We start from the raw sequence: 17,447 nt of genomic DNA, 5'->3' as shown, positions 1-17,447 counted from the left end.
TTACTGGAGAGGGGATTCTCTGCTTCCTGATGACTTGAAAAGGGCGTGAGGTGGGACTCGCCCCTCCCCTGCCTAGACTAAAGTGAGCAGGTCCTGGAGTACCCATTCATAAAAAAAGTAACTTGGAGGGAGCCAGTTTAGAGAGGCGCTTGGCGGACTGACCCGGCATCTTACGGCCCCAGAGCAGATCTAGACATGTTCAGGAACTATGGAGCGGGCAGTACGGATGGCCCGGGATCCTCGTACAACCCTCGCCCTCAGTACCCTGCCCTGCGCAGCATGGGATCGGCCGTCGTTCCAGGGACTCCGGGACCAGGGCAGCCGCAGCAGGTAAGGGGGAAGCGGGGCAAAGGGAAAAGAACTAGGGGGCAGTCGATCTGTCTCCAATCCCCATACCTATTCCGCTGTGTCCGTCTGTCGGTCCTTATTCACACCTCCCCATCTGCCCGTTCCCATGCGCACCTGTCTGTCTGTCCGCCCCCATGCACACCTCCCCTGATGTCTGCCCGGCAGTGCCCAGTCCCCATGCACACCTCCTTGGCTGGCTGTCCCTATGTCCCCAGACACACCTCCTCCAGAAGCGCTGGGAGGGTACTGGTTTCACAGTGGCTCTAGCGCCCCCATGATACAAATTGTTCCAGCTCCTCTTTCCCCACTGTCAGTCCACTCCCATACCCGCACTGTCTGTCAGTCTACCGCCCTACCCCCACAGTCTGTCAGTGTACACCCACTCCTCCACTATCAGTCTACTCTCACACCTCCACTGTCTGTGAGTCCACCCCATTTCCCCACAGTCTATGAGTGTACCCTCATTCCCCCACAGTCTGTTGGTTTACCCCCATTCCTTCACTGTCTGTCAGTCAGTCCCCATACCCACTCTCCTGTCTAATCTATTCTCTAGCCATCCTCATCCCCAGCTGTCTATTCATGCCACTTTCTGATTGTCCTTCCCTTCCTTCCTCACCCACCTAGCTCGCCACCTGCCCGCTAGCCAGTCACCGATCCCCTCCGCAGGCTCTGCCCATGCTGTGCTTTCCCTTTCCTTTCTCGCTTTCGCTCTCGTTTCTTTTGGAGGAGCGGGGGGAGGGGAGCCCTCACTCTCCCTCCTGGGGGGAGCCCCGGTGACTAATGCTCCGGGTTGATTCACCCCACCGCGTGGCGCCTGCTTGTTTGCCCCCTCCCCCCCACACGCAGGCACTCGCGTGCAGACGGCAGAAAAATGCAGGGGTTTCCCCCGCCCGGCGCTCTACAGCAGAGTGATGGGGGGGGGGGGCTCCCTACTCCGGCAGCTGACTGAGCCTTACGCTGATCTTGCGCTGTGGGGGCCTGGGGTGTCCGTGTCCCTGCCCACCGCCCAGCCACCGTAATGAGACACCCCAGAGACCCTGTTCCAGTCGGGGGGACTCCCCGTCAAATGTCATCCTACAGGGTTTATGACACACAGTATACCCCATCCAGGAGGGGGCTGAGGAAGCACATGCAGCAGGGCATCTAAGTTCAGCGGGTTGGTGGATCGGCCAGACCCGCAGCACTTTAGCTCGGGGAGGAGAGCGGGGTCTAGGAGTTAGAGCTGGAAAGGGGAAGGCAGACGCCTGAGCTCTACGGCTGGGGGTGATGGGAGTCCGGACTGCTGGGTTCTGGGCCAGCTCTTGGGCAACCACTTCATCTCCGGATTCCTCCGTCCGTGTCCCGCAGGGCGGGCACGGAGCTGAAAATCCAGCTGAGGAGGAGGTCAGGGCCAGCTGGGTTTACGACTCGCCTCCCTCTCTGGGCTGTTCGGAGCCGTGGGAGAGGGGGACCCAGGCAGTCCACTGAAGACAGACCCCAGGCAGCTCCTTCCCACAGCAGCTGGATGCGTGTAGTGGGGGCGGGGGGCTCCAGGCTACGGCAGCAGGGCAGACCGGGAGATGGCTCCCGCTGGAGCTCCAGGGTGCTAAGTCATGCCCGGTGAGTCATCAGAACCGGCGGGGCTGAGTCACGGTCGCGCTCACCCCGCCTGGCCCCGCCATTCACCCCAGCCCGTGGCCAGGGTGCTGAGATTCCGCCGTTTCCTCTTGCATAAGGGCGGCCCTGCGACAGCTGCCGGCCCCACCCCACTGCCAGCTGCGGCGCCTGCCGTCCGCGTGCCAACAGCTGCCGCACAGGGGCTAGAACCCAGCGTCCTGACCCCCAGCTGCCCCCTCCCCTCCCAGAACTGCCCACAGAACCCAGCGTCCTGACCCCCAGCTGCCCCCTCCCCTCTCCTCCCAGAACTGCCCACAGAACCCAGCGTCCTGACCCCCAGCTGCCCCCTCCCCTCTCCTCCCAGAACTGCCCACAGAACCCAGCGTCCTGACCCCCAGCTGCCCCCTCCCCTCTCCTCCCAGAACTGCCCACAGAACCCAGCGTCCTGACCCCCAGCTGCCCCCTCCCCTCCCAGAACTGCCCACAGAACCCAGCGTCCTGACCCCCAGCTGTCCCCTCCCCTCCCAGAACTGCCCACAGAACCCAGCGTCCTGACCCCCAGCTGTCCCCTCCCCTCCCAGAACTGCCCACAGAACCCAGCGTCCTGACCCCCAGCTGCCCCCTCCCCTCCCAGAACTGCCCACAGAACCCAGCGTCCTGACCCCCAGCTGCCCCCTCCCCTCCCAGAACTGCCCACAGAACCCAGCGTCCTGACCCCCAGCTGCCCCCTCCCCTCCCAGAACTGCCCACAGAACCCAGCGTCCTGACCCCCAGCTGCCCCCTCCCCTCCCAGAACTGCCCACAGAACCCAGCGTCCTGACCCCCAGCTGCCCCCTCCCCTCCCAGAACTGCCCACAGAACCCAGCGTCCTGACCCCCAGCTGCCCCCTCCCCTCCCAGAACTGCCCACAGAACCCAGCGTCCTGACCCCCAGCTGCCCCCTCCCCTCCCAGAACTGCCCACAGAACCCAGCGTCCTGACCCCCAGCTGTCCCCTCCCCTCCCAGAACTGTCCACAGAACCCAGCGTCCTGACCCCCAGCTGCCTCCTCCCCTCCCAGAACTGCCCACAGAACCCAGCGTCCTGACCCCCAGCTGCCCCCTCCCCTCCCAGAACTGCCCACAGAACCCAGCGTCCTGACCCCCAGCTGCCCCCTCCCCTCCCAGAACTGCCCACAGAACCCAGCGTCCTGACCCCCAGCTGCCTCCTCCCCTCCCAGAACTGTCCACAGAACCCAGCGTCCTGACCCCCAGCTGCCCCCTCCCCTCCCAGAACTGCCCATAGTACCCAGCGTCCTGACCCCCAGGCCATTATACTCCCCTGCCCTCCCTCCCAGTACCAGCAACAGAACCCAGGCATCCTGGCGCCCAGCCCCAGCTGCTGTAGCCACTAGCCTTGGCAGGGGGCCTGGGAAGCTCCGCTCCCATGCCCAGCCCCTGAGGTGTGCTCTCTCTCTGACACAGAAGGCGCGGCCAGCCTGCTGCCCCAGGGCTGGGTGGCACCAATACCCTGCGGGTGACACCTGCACACCAGGGCTGGGAAGGGACCCACAAGGCCAGGGAAACTGGGTCAAGGGTGGGGAGGACAAAGGGCGGGTTATCTGCGGGCGGGATTTCCGCACACACCCCTGCTGCTCACACGCAGGGACACACCAGATCGTGCTGACTCAGCAGCCCTGGGAGCTGGAATCACCAGTGTGTGCCCAGAGTGGCAGCACAGAGCCCTCTGTGATGTCCCACCCCCAGCAGGTGCCTTGCCTCTGCCTCTCGGAGCCCTTGGCCTCTGTTGCTGAGGGAACGGACTAGAGCCAAGGTGGGGAGGGGACCCCCATGCTATGACCCAGCAAACTCACTTTACTCTGGCAGGCACAGAAGCAGCCATCCCACAACGGCTTTTGGGCTGGATCCAAGCTTGGGGTTTCTAGAGAAGAAGGCCCCATATTACAACCCCATACCCCGGAGCCAGCTGGGGGCTAGATTGGAACTGGCACTAACTGGAGGGGAAAGGGTCTATATCACCATCCCCCACCCCATGAGCTGCAAGTCCCTTCCTCTGCCCCATGCCCTGGGCTCTGTCCCTGACATTCTCTAGCTCCTAAAAAGGCTATGGGACATGGGAATAACTAAACCATCCTGTTCTGCTCTGCCCCATTAGCTCCCTTCTCACATAAGTAACCCACATGGGCACCCCTCTGTCTGGGCACGAGGCAAACAGTGGGCATGGCATGGCACTAGCAAGGTACCTGCCCCTCTGCCCATTGCACCAAATCAGCTGTGCTGCCTGCATCACTTGCCCCTGCTGAATGCAATGCTGGCTGGAACGTAGCTGTGTCTCCTAGACACTATTCTGCCAATCACCAATGGGGATTCTCCTAAAGCCTAAGGGGGTTTGTGCCTTTGGGATGGGAGGGCATGAGCCCCCAGCTAGTGTCTAGCCACCATGGTTAGAGATAGTACGAACTGTAAAGGCCTTCAGGGCAGCTTTGTATTAAGCAGACAGGCTGGGTGGGGAATGGAAGGGGCTATGTCTGAGGGCTAAAAGAGGTCACTTCCAGGGTGACATCGAGCCTAATAGGTACAGTCAGTGTTCCTGGGGTCTACTCCCAGCTCTGGGAGGAGGGGGAGGGGGCAAACTGATGCTGGGAGGTGAGGGAAGAAGCATTGGGACTCCTGGTTTCTCTGCTAATGACTTGCTCTGTGAACCAGGGCAGAGCCCTCTCTGGGGAGGTTGTGCCTTAGTCCTCCATCTGTAAAATGGAGATATCAAGACTTGGATTTCCCCCTGACCACCAAAGGGGTAAGCCCAATAGAAACCTCTACACTGATCATGAGTTTAAAATCCCCAGGCCAGCAGAATGGGTAAATTGACTGTAGGGAGCTAGAACCCATTTCCAGCCCCAACACACCAGCACGGCGGTGGGAAGGTGCAGGGATCCAAAGGCTCAGGGCTGAGCTTTTAAACAACCTCTTGGAGGAACCCCTGCAGCAATGGGGCCCATTCTTCCATCAGGGCAGGCCTCCGGGCTCCAGCCCTGCTGCATCACACGGGCGTGCTGCCCAGCCAGTCCAGTGCAGACAGACTCCTAGTCAGTCTTGTCCCCTCTTCAGAGACAAACGCTCCTCAGCACACATGTGCAGTGAGACCAGCCAGCCTTTTCTCAGCAGTCGCCTGCAACCCAGCACTGACACAGTCCATCTGGCCAAGGCAGAACCACACACCATCCCAGCTGTAAGTGATTCCATTTCAGGCTGCTTCTCCCTGAGCGCTGGTGTGAGCCATCTGCCTGGTCCAGAAACAGACTCTATACCCTCTGCAGGTGACCTCCCATCCTTTGTCCGCAGGCTGGGCCTAGCTGAGTTCCCAATCCTGCCTGCCAGAGTTTCCCACTGCTGTACTTCCTGTCTCTCTGACCCCTCTGTGGGTCTGGATGGTTTCAATCAGTTCTATCCAGAACTAATGACCCATTCAGTGGGACCGAGGCAGCAAGACAACACCCCTCATCCTGCACTGCCCTCTAGAGCAGATGTAAGAAACTTCCACTGGGTAGCAATGCAAAGTACAGAGGGAAACTGAGGCACCCAGACTGTTACAAAAAATCCCCATGTTGTGGGTTGAAGGGAGAGATGAACTGTCAGATCTAAGGGAAAGTGTCCAGTAATGGGGTGGGGAGTGGAAGGTTGTTAAACAAGGAACCTTCTGAGGCCTCATCAGGCACCTGAGAATTAGGGCTGACTGACAAAGAGGCACTTCACAGTGATTTAAAGTGGACTGTACCATGAGTAGCTGTATCTCCTTTCTGGTTCTCCTGTGTACACAGGCAGTGGCTGAGATGGAGAACTCACAGCCTGGCAGCTGTGAAAGCAAGATGGGATGGTTTTCTGATAGGTCTATTCTAGGAATTAGTTCAGAGTCAGTCTATGGGCTGGGCTAAGCAGGAGCTCAGACTTAACGATCACAAGAGTCCTTTCTGGCCATGTCACCTATGAAGGGTCAGAGGGGAAATGGAGGCTTTCGGAGGCGAAAGGCCCTTCCCCAGCTCAGTGGCAGGAGCCAAGAGTCCTGAGCCCCTGTGTAGGGTCTGATTTACTCTCTGAAATTGTCTCCTGTCTTTGTTCAACACCTGCAATTTCCAGACGTTTGGTGCATTTGAAGCTCCTGGCCATATAGCTCCATTAACAACATAGGGGTTTCCCCACACAATTAGCAGGAGAATTCAAGTGACTTGACCCCAGCCTCCCTGCTCTAACTCATTACACCCCATTCCCCTGGGCGGGGAACCCAGGAGTCCTGATTCCCAGTCCTTCCCTGCCTGCATCTTAGGCTACTGCTTCCACAAGGGTCTCCAAAGTCACAAGGAGACTGACTGCAGCTGGCAGGCCTGCTGACAGGGGAAGTGCTGAAAGGTGGCAGTGCAGTGGGGCTAAAGCCGGCTTCCTGCCCTCCCTCAATCTGCACCACTCCCACTCCCAGAAGCATCCAGTATCATGTCCATGCAGTCCTGGGGGGTGGCCAGGGGCAGGGGTGTCTCCTCATGCTGCCACCACACCAAGTGCCAACTCTGCAGCTTCCATTGTCTGGGAGCTGCAAGGTGGTGTTTGTGAACAGTGGTATGTGGAGACCCCCTGTCTTCCCCACCTAGGAGATGCTGGCAAAGGGGTGTGCTTGTTGCTTTCTGGAGCCACATGAGGTAAGCACCTACCTCCCTGCCCTTCTGCACCGATCTAGAGACCGCTTCCCCCCTCCCCCATCCATACTTCCTCCCTGAGCCCATCCCCTGTGCTCTCTGCCCCAGCATGGTGAAAGTGAGTGAGTGTGGGGGAGAGCCCCAGAAGGAGCAGGGGAATGGAATGAGTGGGGGTGGGATCTTGGAGAAGGGGCAGGGCAAGGGTCTTTGGGTTTGTGCTATTAGAGAGTTGACAGCCCTATGGGGCAGGGCATGTGGGAGCCTCGGCCATGCCAGAACAGGAAGTGCAGCCGGAAGTTTGCTGGGCACAGCCAGCACAGGCGCAGCACAGCCCAAATGCCAGGCAGGCAGGCAGGCAGGCAGGCCGGCCGTGTCCATCTGGGTGCAGCTTGAGTGTGCATGGGGCCCACTGACTGTTTTGCCTCAGGGCCAAGAAAAGCTGTTGGCAGGCCTGGGGGCTGGTGACCCAGGATTTGCTTCTGGAGCAATTCATTGCTGTCCCCTGACCCCTAAGCCAGGCCAGGCCCCTTCTACAGGCTGGAACCACTTTCCCCATGCTCGTGTGTCCATGGCAATGGGGATCTTCCCTCTGTTCCCAAGTGCCAAGGGCCCTTGCGATGCTGGCAGGGCTGCTTCACTAGCTGCAGCCAGAACTGCTCCCCCATTCCCAGGTGTCAGTCCTGCCCCCGTGCAGCCTGTAGTCATGGGGAACCCTCTGTGATTTCAAAGCACCCAGCTCCCCCAGAGCCTCTGGCCTCCTCTAAACTGCCGCCTCCCTTTGTCTCCATAGAAGTTCACCCCAGGCCCAAGTACAGGGGCTGGCAGCTTCATTCCCAGTCTCAACACCATCACCTCCAGCCAGGTCCTGCAGTGGATGGTTCGGCCCACGACGCTCCACACCGAGTCCTCGCCCTCCACCTCCACAGCTGCCCCGTACGCCTGCCCCTACGCCTCCTACCCCACCGGGGCCCGCCCGGGCGTCATCCGCACCATTGGGCCCACGCCTGGGATACGCCGGAGGCACAACGAGCATGTGAGTGGGGCAGCTACTGCAGCAGGGGGAGAGGGGCAAATGCCTGGCTCAGGGGTGCGGAGGCCTGGACTCAGAGCTCCAGGAAGGGAGAGGGGTGGGAGGGAGGAATCCAGGAAGGGATGTGGCGCTGTGCCTCAGTTTCCCTTGGTCCACACTGGCTGGAGGAGGTGGGAGTGGGAAGCGGGGCTTCGCCCGAGCCTGAGGAGGAAGGCGAGTCCCCTTCTCCTTTCTGGGCAACTGACACTGAGGGGACCCTCCCATTCCGCCCTGCGGCTGGTCCCCTTGCCACAAACGCAGCGGGGCAGCGAGGTCACCTAGTGGCCAACGTCGGAATCGCGAACAGGTTTCAGGGCGCTGTCCATCCGGAGCTCTCCAAATGCTTAGAAAGCCGGATCCGAGCACTCTCCTCATACAGGGAGCTGGGGATAACCCCCAGGAGCCCAGGCTGTTAGCCCTCCCGCTCTGACCACTAGACCCCACTCCCCTCCCAGATCCATGCTGCAACCACTAGACCCCACTGTGGTCTTAGAAGGGAGTCTCTCCAGCTGGGATTTGGCTAGGATGCCTGGGCTCACACCCTGGGGGCTGGCAGGAGAGGAAATGACAGCATGCTGAGTCATGAAGCCACAGGCTGACTCAGAGGGGAAGGGGCACTGGGGCCAGCAGCATAACAGGAGTGTTCCCTCCCCAACCACCCAGCCTGTGAAATCCAGGCAGCCGTCTGAAGCCAAGGAGGGCTGGCTCCCTCCAAGACAGGTTTTAACCCTTGAGAACCTTGCCATGTCCCCAGATTGTGCCCCCCAAATCATCTCTATCCAACCACTAAAGCTAATGCCCTCGCCCTAACTAGAAAACACCCTATCTAATCACAGCACCAAGTAAGGGATCACTGTATAAACAGCCCCCTGTGCCCCACCTCAGAAGTGGCTGCATCTTAATGCACCTTGAGGGGTCCTTGTGGGTATTACCCCTGGGGGTGAATGCCTGACAAGGATTGGTCCCTGGAAATTGCCCATGGACCAGCACAGCAGGGAAGATATATGGCATCATTGCCACTCATTTGAAATCCCCTGCCCCTCTCTTGCCCCATTGCAGATGACCCCTGAGGAAGAGGAGCGGCGCAGGGTAAGACGGGAAAGGAACAAACTGGCTGCAGCAAAATGCCGGAACCGGAGGAAAGAACTAACGGACTGTTTGCAAACGGTGAACACCCTCTACTGAATCTCTCCGACATCGCTCCCGCAACACCGTGTTGGGGCACTGAGGTCAAAGGTCCCCTACAGAGTCCCCCTTTGGCTCTCATTGGAGGTTGCTCATGCAAGCTCTGACCCTGCAAGAGATGGGATCAAAGCCATCTGAACTGTGAGGACTGGAGGCAGGGGCCCAGTATGTGGCAAGATAAGCCCTTCCTGCTCCTAGTGCTGGTGACAGAACCAGGCATCCCAACCCTTCCTGTGCTAACCCACCAGATCCCACTGCCGATTTTACCTACAGGTCCTGGCTTCCACCCCCACTCTGGCCACTTAGACCCCACATCCCTCCCATGCCAGGGACAGAACCCAGGAGTCCTGGCTCCCCCTGACCTGTTTCTCCCCCTTCTCCTACAGGAGACAGACATGCTGGAGGAGGAGAAGTCAGTCCTGCAGAAGGAGATTGCAGAGCTGCAAAAACAGAAGGAAAGACTAGAGCTGATCTTGGAGGCCCACAGGCCAGTGTGCAAGGTGCAGAATGAGTCCTCAGGAGAAGAGGAGGAGCAAGGGGGGCTGCCTGCCCCACCCCCTGTCAAGCAGGGGTCCCTGGAGCATCCACCAGCAGTCCCACGTCGGCAACCCCCCAGGGTGCCTCCACGGATCAGCCTTCCCCCCAGCGGGGTCCTGGAGCCTGAGGCCTTGCACACTCCCACCCTCATGGTCACACCCTCACTAACTCCCTTCACTCCCAGCCTGATCTTCACCTACCCTGCCACAGGGGAGGGGGAGCCTCCTGCTGGCTCAGCCTTCACACCTGAGCCCTGCAGTTCTGCCCACCGGCGTGGGAGCAGCAGTGGTGACCAGTCATCTGATTCCCTCAACTCCCCGACCCTGCTGGCGCTCTGACAGGCCTGGCTCCCCCCAGCCATGTTCTTCCTGCTTGAGAACCAGCCTTGTGACCAGGAACCTTCCATGTGGTTCCTTCCAGACCATTTTAGAACTGTTCCCTGTCATCTCAGATCTTTCTGGAACCATCCACCTCAGATGTGATATCATTCTAGGCCATTCCAGCACTTCCTCCATTATCCCAATTTTCTGATTATTCCAGATACATCTGGATCTCCACTTCCACTTAGACTAGTGGCTACATATACACTGTGGCAGTTTGTCAGACGAGGAAATGCAAATGGAGTGCTCTCATTTGCATATTCTCTTCTGTTCCTTTTTGTGGAAGAGGTTTTTGCGATAAAAAGCCCTGTGTAGATGGGGCCATTTGTTAGAAAAACTCCATTTTGCGCAAGATCCCTTATTCCTCAAAAAATGAGGTTTACAGGATCTTGTGCAAAACGGGGATTTTCTGACAAATGGCCCCGTCCACACAAGGCTTTTTATCTCAAAAACCTCTTCTGAAAAAAGGATAGGAAGAGAATATGCAAATAAGAGTGCGAGATTTGCAAATGAGCACTCCATTTGTATTTCCTCTTCTGACAAACTGTTGCGCTGTAGTCGTAGCCTCAAACCTTCACTGTCATTATAGATAATTCTAGACTCATCCACCCACTCCATGCCAGGCTCCCAGCTACTCTACACCCATCTGGAATTTCCCCCAGCCACCAGCACTACAACTTCCATTGGCATTCTAAAACCTTCTCTGCCATTGGTGTTTCTTGATTATTCCAGGACTCCCTGCAATCTTTCACCCAGGCGTCAGGAACATGCCCATTCGCTCCCTTTACCAGCCTTGCAGAAAAAGAGTCCTTGTGCTTCGAACCTCAATTATCCCAAGCCCTTCCCATAGCCCCTTCAGATCTATTCCAGAGAAGTTCCGCTCTCTATTCCTTCTTGGGGTGTGGCAACCTTACCAAAATTCTCATTATGCTTGCTGTATTTTCTAGAGCCTACCAGAGCTTTCTTGGGCCCTTTCTGGATAGCTCTAGAATCCCCCAGCTATTAATGATCTCATACTAGAACCTAACCAGATGTCGAGTTCAAAAGGCATTGATTCTACATGTTGTCCATTCTAGAACAACTTGTACATTCTAGAACCAGTCCAGCTGTTCTAGGCTGCCATTGCTCATTTTAGAATACTCACGGCTGTTCCAGACCTCGCTTGATGTTTCTAGACCCCCCATCTGATGGTTCCAAAATTCCCTCATTCTATAACTCATCTGAACATTACAGACTATTCCCTCCATTCATTTTATAACCCACCCCTTGATCTAGAACTATTACTAGCCCATTTACAGGAATTTTGTGCAAAGTGTGCAGAGTTTTACAGTGCTGGCCAGCCAAACCTCTGGACTTATTATATTTTATTTTTTTTGCTCCCAAAATCCAGAAGCTGATCCAGAACCGCGGGGCGTGCTCTGGGACTGCACAGTATTCATTGTTGGAGTTACCATTTCTACGCTATTTATTGTAACTCAAAGAGTATTTTTCTATCAATGGTATCTCATGTCTCAAGAGACAATTAAAAGCTACAAGTTGAGACAGCTCAGGTGTGTGTTTGGGGGCGGGGTTCAGGGGTTGGTTGCTACATGATGTGTTGGGAGCACTGGGCAGATATAGAAGTCGTGGCAGGGGCAGGTGGCCTGATGGGGACTACAGGGAGTGGGGGTATACAAGAATGTGCATGGCAGCAGTGTATGAGGTGGAGGCATGTGAATTATTGGGAATAGTGTGTGTGGAGTGGAGAGTAGGTAAAGTGTCGGGGGGCAGTGGGTACACTGTGTTGTGGTGTCAGTGGGTGTGTGTGAGTGTACATACACACACACACACACTGCTGTAGCTCAGCCACAACCCCATCTCCCTGGCACCAGAGGAATATCTTCATTAACTGGCAGCTGTACGCTGGTACCCAGTCTACAGGGGACATTCCTTTTCGCTATGGGCCACTACAGTGCCTGGCCTTCTCCCACCTCCCAGCAGAACCACAGGGGTTGGGCCCTCCTGCTCCATGAACCAATCCCTTTTTTCATCAGTGGCACCCAGGCCCCGTGTAGTCTACCCCCCCTGGACTCTGACACTGGCTGGGACTGGGGATAAAGCAGCTTAACTCTGGGATGTGCATCCACATGGAGAGATGAGGGTGCTAGGTAGCAAGTGAAAACTGAAGCCAAGTGGCTCTTTAATCTTTGGCCCTTGGGGTCCGAAGGGAAGCCAGTGGCAGGTGCTTGTTGTGAATGAACAGACTCAGCAAGGGCCTATCAAACCAGACAAGCAGATCCCAGGCCAGATGTTAACTCAACTAATTCTGAATGAGGTGGCCTCAATAGCTCAGCGGGGAGGATGTCGTCTGCCTACTCAATGGGTGCACTACAGAGCCCCTTAACCTGTCCATGCATCCCTAATGCTGGCCCATTGCATAGGGGAGGCTCAGGGCAGAAGAGTGAAGGATTGAGCCCACCCTGCACTATAGGCACAGGAAGTAGGGATTGGGGGGTGCGGCAGCATCCTTTGGCTTTGCACCCAGCTAGGGTCCCAGCCTGTACCCAGGAGCCCAGCTGCCAGCCCCTCCACTGCCTGTGATGCCAACCTCCAACCTTGGGGTCCCAGCCACTGGCCCTGGAGTTGTGAGTGCCAGCCTTGCACGCTGGGGTTCTACTAATGCCTAGGGTCCCAGATGCTGGTCTTGGGGCTCTGTCTCTGGTACTGGTCCAGGACTCTGCATTGCCCCCAGTGGTGACCCCAGCCTAGTGCAGTGAGAGGCACAGACGAGGGTATTGGGAGCACAGCTCAGCACCCCCGCACACAAATTGTCCCAGCATCACTGCCCTGCACTCACCCTGCAGCCATGGCTCCAGTCCCAGAGGGCTGGCTCCTTGCTCCGGGCCATGCCACCCTCACGGGATGGCAGCCACCACTGCAGGTAGGGTAAGTTTGGGGCAGCGGGTCCAAAGCTGCATGTGGCTGTGACTGAGAACCTGGGTCCTGGGAATGCAGTTGCACTGCAGGCTTGAATCAACACAGCAAGGCATTGAGGGTGTGACACAAGAGAGTGGCTTTTTTTGTCTGGAAGTGGGAGGCTGAAGGCAGGAGGCCCAGCTCTGCAGTAGTATGTCACTCCCAGCGGGAGCGAGGTGCTGAAATACCACTGAGAAGCTGGGCCAGATGCAGGCATGGAGCCTCCTTTTCCAAGCCATTGCTGGTGTTTCTCAAACTCCTGTGGGAAGTGTGGGCTGAGCAAGTGAATGACTGTGGAGGGGTGGGTGCCTCTTCTGCAGCTTGTCTGTCTGGGCTGCAGCTGATGGCTGGTCCAGCTCCTGCCCTGCAGACCTTGGGAACTGGCTGAGTAGCCTAATGAACAGTGAGACGGGAAAGCCAGCAGCTAAGTGCCCTGCTATCAGCCTGCTAGGCCAAGGGAGGCTTGTGAAGAAGGCAGAGGTAGGTGAAGAGTCAGAGAAAAGTAACTTTCCTGGGCTACTCAAGTTGGCCAACTCCAGTGGAGGAAGGAAGAGTAGGTGGCTGGGCCAGCCGGCCTTCCCCTCCCTCCCTATTGTGGGTCTATTAAGTGTCAGGTGCAGGTCCTAGATCCATCCCTTGCTGGGAATTTGGATTTGGCATTTGGCTTCTTTTTGTGCCTCTCCAGCGTCAGGGCAGAGGCGTAACAACTTAGCCCTTCAGAGGGAGAACAGCTGGGGTTCATTGCTGCCCGAGACTTGTCTCAAGTTGCTGTCGCTGTTTTCTCCTCTCTCTCCCCTGACTGTTCCCCAAGGATCTGTCACAGTTGCCATGGGCATCACATACTCACCAGCAGCTGTTTGAATAACCCCCCTGCCTCACCAGGGGCACCTCATCTCAGTAGAGATGTCTAATTTGATGCAGGTGTTAGTACTCACTTCTGGGAATGATGAACAAGGCCTTACAAACACCCACACTTGACACATTCACCCTCTGCTGGGACAAAGGCAGGGCACTGTCCCTTCTTGGAGATGCCCCGGAAAATAAAAAAACTCATATTTCAGCTTCCTTTCTTGGGATCTTTAACTTACCCTGGAGGAGTTAAATGGAATGTGGCAATGGCGCAGGTAGTCAGAGTGGGAACACAGGCAAGATCTCTTGGTAAGTAGCAAATTGGTGCAGTCTTCCCCCTTTTTTCTCTGTGGAGCCTGTCCTGGGAAGGGCAGGGCAGGAAGCTATGGGGGAGTGGGGCTGCTGACTTGAGAGAGAACCCCTTGCAGAAGAGAAGTGCTAAGTCCGAGGGGATGTCTACTCTGCAAGTAAAATCCCATGGCTGGCCTGGGCCAGCTGACTAGGCCACAGGGCCTGGGCTAAGGGCCTGTTTCATTGCAGTGCACATGTTCAGGATCAGGGGCCCTGGGAGCCTGAGAGGTGGGAGGGTCCCAGAGCTAGGACAGCAGCCTGAGCTGAAATGTCTACACTGCAGTTAAACAGCCCCATTGCCCGAATCAGCTGGTGTGGACCATCGGAGTGTAACTGACCTTTCTAGGCTCACTCTCTCCTTCGCTTCAGGAGCTGCCTCTGGAATCAGTTAGGATCTCTCCATGCTGGCTGCAGTCCGAGTAGCCCCGTTCTCTAGGCCTTAGGTCACTGTGGAAAATCCCACGGTGAATGACTCTTTCCTTGCAAAATCCATCCCAGTAACTGCCTGCAGACGCTCTTCCAAAAATACGTAAAACAGGATATGTGCGGGACCCAGGCTGAACGCAGGGAGGTCTGTCATTCGTCTGGAATAACTCAGACACGGGGGCAGAGCCCGAGACTCCTCCTCCTCTCGTGAGAGATGCTAGACAAGAAATGGTGCATCCCAAAGGCGAACTTATGTGGCATACATGGCCACACTCCCCAGGGAGTCTTAACCTAGTGGCACACAATGCCTTGTATCTTGCTGATCGGGGTAAAGTCCAGTTAATGTCAGATAATAAGTTTTCCCAGGATCAAATGGAATATGGGCCTGTGTATCTCACTGGAGATTAACCCAGCAATGTTACTCACATGACATTTTCTGTTACCATTCCCATAGCTCCCATTAGCTGGGAACAGTGATCTGCAGCCATACCTGCAGGTAAATAAAGTGGCAGCCCACCAGGGGCTAACCATAGCAAACCACCTTCCAGCCTGCAGGCCGGTTTTTACCCACCGCTGCTCTAAGGACACCCACCTTTACCCAATCCCTAGGATTCAGGGTGTAACCCTGTTAACTTAGGAACCCACCCTTGCCCTCCCATGGGCTTGAGCATAACCTTGCACTCTGCAGGTTTGCAGGATCTTTTACCAGTGAAAGAGCCTTACACAATAATATCCTACTTAACCACTATTTATTAACAGTTATAGAAGGAAATGCATACATGACACAGACAAGGCTCACCACTCCCAACAAGGCAGATGAACAAACACCCACACTTGACACATTCACCCTCTGCTGGGACAAAGGCAGGGCGCGGTCCCTTCTTAGAGATGCCCCGGAAAATAAAAAAACCTCATATTTCAGCTTCCTTTCTTGGGATCTTTAACTTACCCTGGGGAGTTAAATGGAATGTGGCAATGGCGCAGGTGGTCAGAGTAGGAACACAGGCAAGATCTCCTGGTAAGCAGCAAATTGGTGCAGTCTTCCCCCTTTTTTCTCTGTGGAGCCTGTCCTGGGAAGGGCAGGGCAGGAAGCTATGGGGGAGTGGGGCTGCTGGCTTGAGAGAGAACCCCTTGGTTCTCTACAAGGCTCACCACTCCCAATAAGGCAGATTAACTTTTCTTAATGTCCAGTCAGGATCAGGTCATTTGGGGGGACTCTAGCTTCTGCAAAATGTGGCTTTGTCTACACTATGGCTTTTGCCGGAAGAGGGAATGCAAATGAAGCTCTGATTAGCATTTTGTCACGCTTCCTTTGCATAATCTATTTCAAGCCATTTTTGTGCAAGGGGCATTTGCACAAAAACAAGCAGTGTGGACATTTCCTTTTTGGGCAAAAACCCCTTTTTGCGCAAAAACCCCTTTTTGCACAAGATCCTCATGCCTCCCTTGCATAAGGATCTTGTGCAAAACGGCCACAGCCACACTGCTTATTTTTGTGCTTGCAAAAACCCCTTGCACAAAAATGGCTCGGAATATATTATGCAAATGACAGAATGCTAATCAGTGCTTCATTTGCATTGCCTCTTCCAGCAAAAACTCGTAGTGTAGACAAAGCCTGTGGCTGGCAGGGTGTTGAGATCTGGGAGCTCTGATTTTGGAGCTGTGTCCTGAGAGTTGTATCCCAAGAACTTCCTTTTGGATCCCAGCTTATATAGTGAAACTTGAGTCTTGCTTAGCTTTACCTTAACCAATCATTTTACTGAACTTTTAGTAACCAGTCCTAGCATATTGTAACGTATTTCTCTAACTAATCATACTCCACCACCTTAATTGATTTACACTTACAAAATCAATTAAGTAACAACCAAAGAACCAGACAGAGATCATACAGACAATAGAGAAGTGGGAACCATACAGACAAAACAGTAAAGAAATTGGCATGTGATTTCTTGATGGACAGAATGCTATTTGACTAAGTTTTCTTTACCTTAAGATCTGTTTCTTTATCTGGTGATGGTACTATTAGGACAGGATTTCTAAAGCCCCACATATCCATGGAGATCCACTTTATATTCATGGGTATCTGCATCCACTAATGTTGGTGTGGATATCAGCAGCTCATTTTTGCAGATATAGATGTGGATACACATTTTATAGCTGTACAGGGCTCTAAGGATCGCCTTCTTAACAGCCCAATGTTACATTGTTTTAATGTAATTGAAAGGGAATGTGAAGATGTGACTTTCTGCTTCTTGGATAATGGTTGCTTCCCTCCTAGTATGGCTACAAGAAAAGGCCTTATCCTTATAGTGCAATTATGCTGATAAATAAAATCACTCCTCTAGCTGACAACCATGTGTTCAAGGCTATCTGGCCCTAGTTACCGCAGCATCTCAAGGTCACAGCCTTGCATGTATTTATCCTTGCAGTCCTCTGGAGGGCAGTACTGTTAAACCCATGTAACAGATGGGGAAACTGAGACACAGAGCCTAAGACTAAAACTTTACAAATCACCTAAGTGATATGAGAGCTCATCTTCATGCACGAAGCTAGTGAGGAGGGCTTTTCACTAGGTTCAAAGGTGGTAGGTGACAAAAGGTAAATATACAAAAGTGCAACCTTAACTAAGAGTTAAATGTTGCAGAAGGTCATGGACTTTACAATAGGCCACAGAAGCAACAAGAGGGAAAGTGAGGGAGTCTGCTCGACATGTTTGATGTCTAAACATATGCAAGGAGTATGAGGAAGAGAGAGGAAGTAGGGGAAGTATTAGTTCAAAAGCTAAATTAGGATTTAATTGCCACCACAGAGTCTTGGCAGGACAAACCTCATGATTGGAGTATTGGTATGGAGGGGTGCGGCTTGTTCAGAAGGGACTCGCAGGGTGAAAAGGGAGGTGGGGTTGTGTTGTACATCAAGATTATATACACTTGTTCTGTGCTTCAGGAGGAGGGAGGCTGCCCAGTTGGGAGAAGATAAAAGGGATGAAAATAGGTGTGATGTCATGGCTGGGACCTACTATAAACCCCCAAACCAGGACGAGGGGGTGGATGGGACATTTGGAGAACA

General features: G+C 55.0%; 1 protein-coding gene across 2 annotated transcripts; it reads left to right on the top strand.

Moving 5' to 3' along the window:
• Positions 1–4: 4 nt before the first annotated feature.
• Positions 5–10,157, top strand: FOSL1 (FOS like 1, AP-1 transcription factor subunit). 2 transcript variants are annotated; one of them, XM_075938990.2, is made up of 5 exons: positions 5–330; positions 5,050–5,170; positions 7,417–7,659; positions 8,755–8,862; positions 9,267–10,157. In XM_075938990.2, the coding sequence occupies exons 1-5, from the start codon at positions 209–211 to the stop codon at positions 9,753–9,755; spliced, it is 1,083 nt and encodes a 360-aa protein (XP_075795105.2). In that variant the 5' UTR covers positions 5–208; the 3' UTR covers positions 9,756–10,157. The 2 variants fall into 2 exon arrangements, with proteins under 2 accessions (XP_075795105.2, XP_006129817.5); XM_006129755.5 differs by lacking the exon at positions 5,050–5,170 and having other exon boundaries at positions 21–330; positions 9,267–10,154.
• Positions 10,158–17,447: the final 7,290 nt, after the last annotated feature.

Source organism: Pelodiscus sinensis, chromosome 11, assembly GCF_052426305.1.
Source record: "Pelodiscus sinensis isolate ZL-2025 chromosome 11, ASM5242630v1, whole genome shotgun sequence".
NCBI lineage: Eukaryota > Metazoa > Chordata > Testudines > Trionychidae > Pelodiscus > Pelodiscus sinensis.
This window is presented reverse-complemented; position numbering and strand designations above follow the sequence as displayed.